General features: G+C 44.6%; 1 protein-coding gene across 1 annotated transcript; it reads right to left on the bottom strand.

The window, feature by feature from the left end:
* Positions 1-1710: 1710 nt before the first annotated feature.
* On the bottom strand, positions 1711-2181 carry FMAN_14301 (uncharacterized protein; the record flags this gene model as incomplete). The annotated part of the gene is made up of 1 exon (XM_041826345.1): positions 1711-2181. One exon carries the CDS (start codon positions 2179-2181, stop codon positions 1711-1713), a length of 471 nt encoding a protein of 156 aa, XP_041691633.1.
* Positions 2182-2394: the final 213 nt, after the last annotated feature.

The raw sequence follows: 2394 nt of genomic DNA, 5'->3' as shown, positions 1-2394 counted from the left end.
GGATCATGGCGTATGTCGCCATGTTAGCTGCCGGGGGAGTAGATGTTGCAGCCATGACAGAAGCTATCTGGCAATAGTCTTGCTCTTCGCTATCACATAGCCARGTGATTCTGGCAAGTCCCGAGGGCGCATCGATTGGTAGCGAAACATTTGCAGAAGGTAAGCTATGGCAGAGAACATCACCGTATTGAATTGGTACATAATGACGCTCATCCTTTTCAAAAAAATAGATGCTTGCGCCTTGGCACCTGAGGCCTTTGTTAGGTGCTAGAAAGTCTCGCCAGCCTCCGGCGGAAAGTACCGGACCAGCAGCACATTCGGAATCTGAGTCTTGGGCCAGTACAAGCTGGGTGAGCATGAACGTATGGTAGAGTGGGATCAGAAGTCTCATTGCTCTGGTTTACTAAATCGACTGTCACTAGGATAAGGCGGCCAGGAATGACTTATATATATTTTCTGATAGCCGGTATGAATCACCCATCATCGGATACAAGAGTAGACATGTTTACATTCGCCTGCGTATTTTCGAAGCGTGGTGGCTCTATAGTGAGCCAAAGAAGGAAGGTGACGGCAGTACGTTCTCACAGAAATGAGATGGCTAAATTAATAGAGTGGGAATTATGAAATGATGCCAGGATTCCAACTTCAACCGGACCAGGTACTCATTACATGGCGTCGCTCATGCAGCGCTATCTTTAGCATATTGCTAATTTTAGGGTGCTCAATGGTTTATTCATACTTTGAGCTTTGACTTGGCAATGGCGAAGCAAGAGCAAGAGTCTGACGGTTGAGTCCAACTGTGTTCAAACTTGAGACGTTCTGGGCTTATCGTTGGCAGATTCCGTAGGTAATGGTACTGAGCGTTATTGAAGTCTTCATTCTCTTGATGGTAGTTTCAATGCGTGTTAAGCTTCAACAATGTAGGCAAGTGTAATTGATAGCTGGCGAGCTAGGTCTGTGAGACGCTGGTGAGTTCAGGCTTATAAACGGCTGTGATGTACGTGATCGTGAGCCTAGGTCAAGGGACCGAGATGTCTGAGGATCAGTCCTGGACCTTAAGCCATTGATGTTACTTTATCGAGCTGCCAAGATCCCATAGGGCACATGTAGTGTTCACAGCAGCGTGCGTATCTTGTTAATCCAATCTGGGCTTGCTACGTACAAGGCAAGGATTGTAGTGTTACCTATAGGTTACGGGAATCTTGAGGTTGTGTGAATGTGGACAGGCATTTGCAAGATACGAAATCGCCACAACGATTTCTAGTGAGACATTGAACACACGCCGCATGAATAGCCAATGACTACGAAACCATCTTTCTCCAGAACTTCCTCCAAATGCGAACTGATATCCGTTTGTCAGCTATCTCCACCAACTAAATATATAAGCCCCCAGTAAGCCTATGGTTCTAGTGTAAAGTGAGGTCGTTACGGTCCGTGACATAAACAGACAAGAGTAAAAGCGTTGCAGTCGCATTTTATGTATTCCGAGTCCAAAAGTCAGTTCAATTATCTATCTAATACAGGTGCATATATTTGTACTCATTAGTCTTTCAATAAAATCGTAGAAAGCACAAGCCCATGTGATACTTATCACTTTCCCCAGCACTATCTAGATGCCATGGTGGTAAACCTCCATCTTCTTGCAGTTCTGTGCTTCTAGATTGAAGCCATCTATTCTAATCTCTGTGATTGTAAGTCCGAGGCATAGGACTACATGGTGCTCCTCCATGCTTTTATTGCGACCACCATCATAAGCCCTAACATGGCGAACAGCTCTACAACGATAACGACGATAGACCAGTCCTGATACTTTGATTTGAACCAAAGAATTATACCGGCGAGGAATTGTAGGACATATAAGGTCATCATAACCGGTAGTGTCCAGAGGAGATTCGGAAACTTTTCGGACAGCTTGGTGCCATGCTCATCGTATTCATATATGTTGCGTGGATATGTGAAGTTCAATAGTGTGAAAAGTACCGGTAAAACCGCTGAGAGTACGATTGTACCTGCAAGAAAGGTAACTCCTGCGACAAATAAGAGTTTCTCGTCTTGGTCTGCCTTTTCGCCGACGAGACTAACAAAAATGATACTCGCAGCACCTAGGCCAGCGCAGATCCAGTTGAACGGTGCGACAAGATTCAAGATCTTAGGACCTTTTTTATTCTGTGTAAAAGCCATCCTGTTATCGAGCTTGTTGCAGGGAAGGCTTGTTGGAACAACAAGCAGGCTGGGTTTATATAAACTGGAGGTGTGAAGCGGACAGCATTTGRTTCGGTCTATAAAAAGCAGAGCAGTAGACTTTACCTAAGCTTCGTGATGCTTTTTGATTGGATCCTCAGTATTTATAGGCTATCAGGAATTTTTAAACGTTCCATGCATTTTGTAGACATC

This window comes from Fusarium mangiferae, assembly GCF_900044065.1.
Source record: "Fusarium mangiferae strain MRC7560 genome assembly, contig: FMAN_scaffold053, whole genome shotgun sequence".
NCBI classification, from domain to species: Eukaryota; Fungi; Ascomycota; class Sordariomycetes; order Hypocreales; family Nectriaceae; genus Fusarium; species Fusarium mangiferae.
Note: the sequence above shows the minus strand (reverse complement) of the source record. Positions and strands in the feature narration are given on the sequence as shown.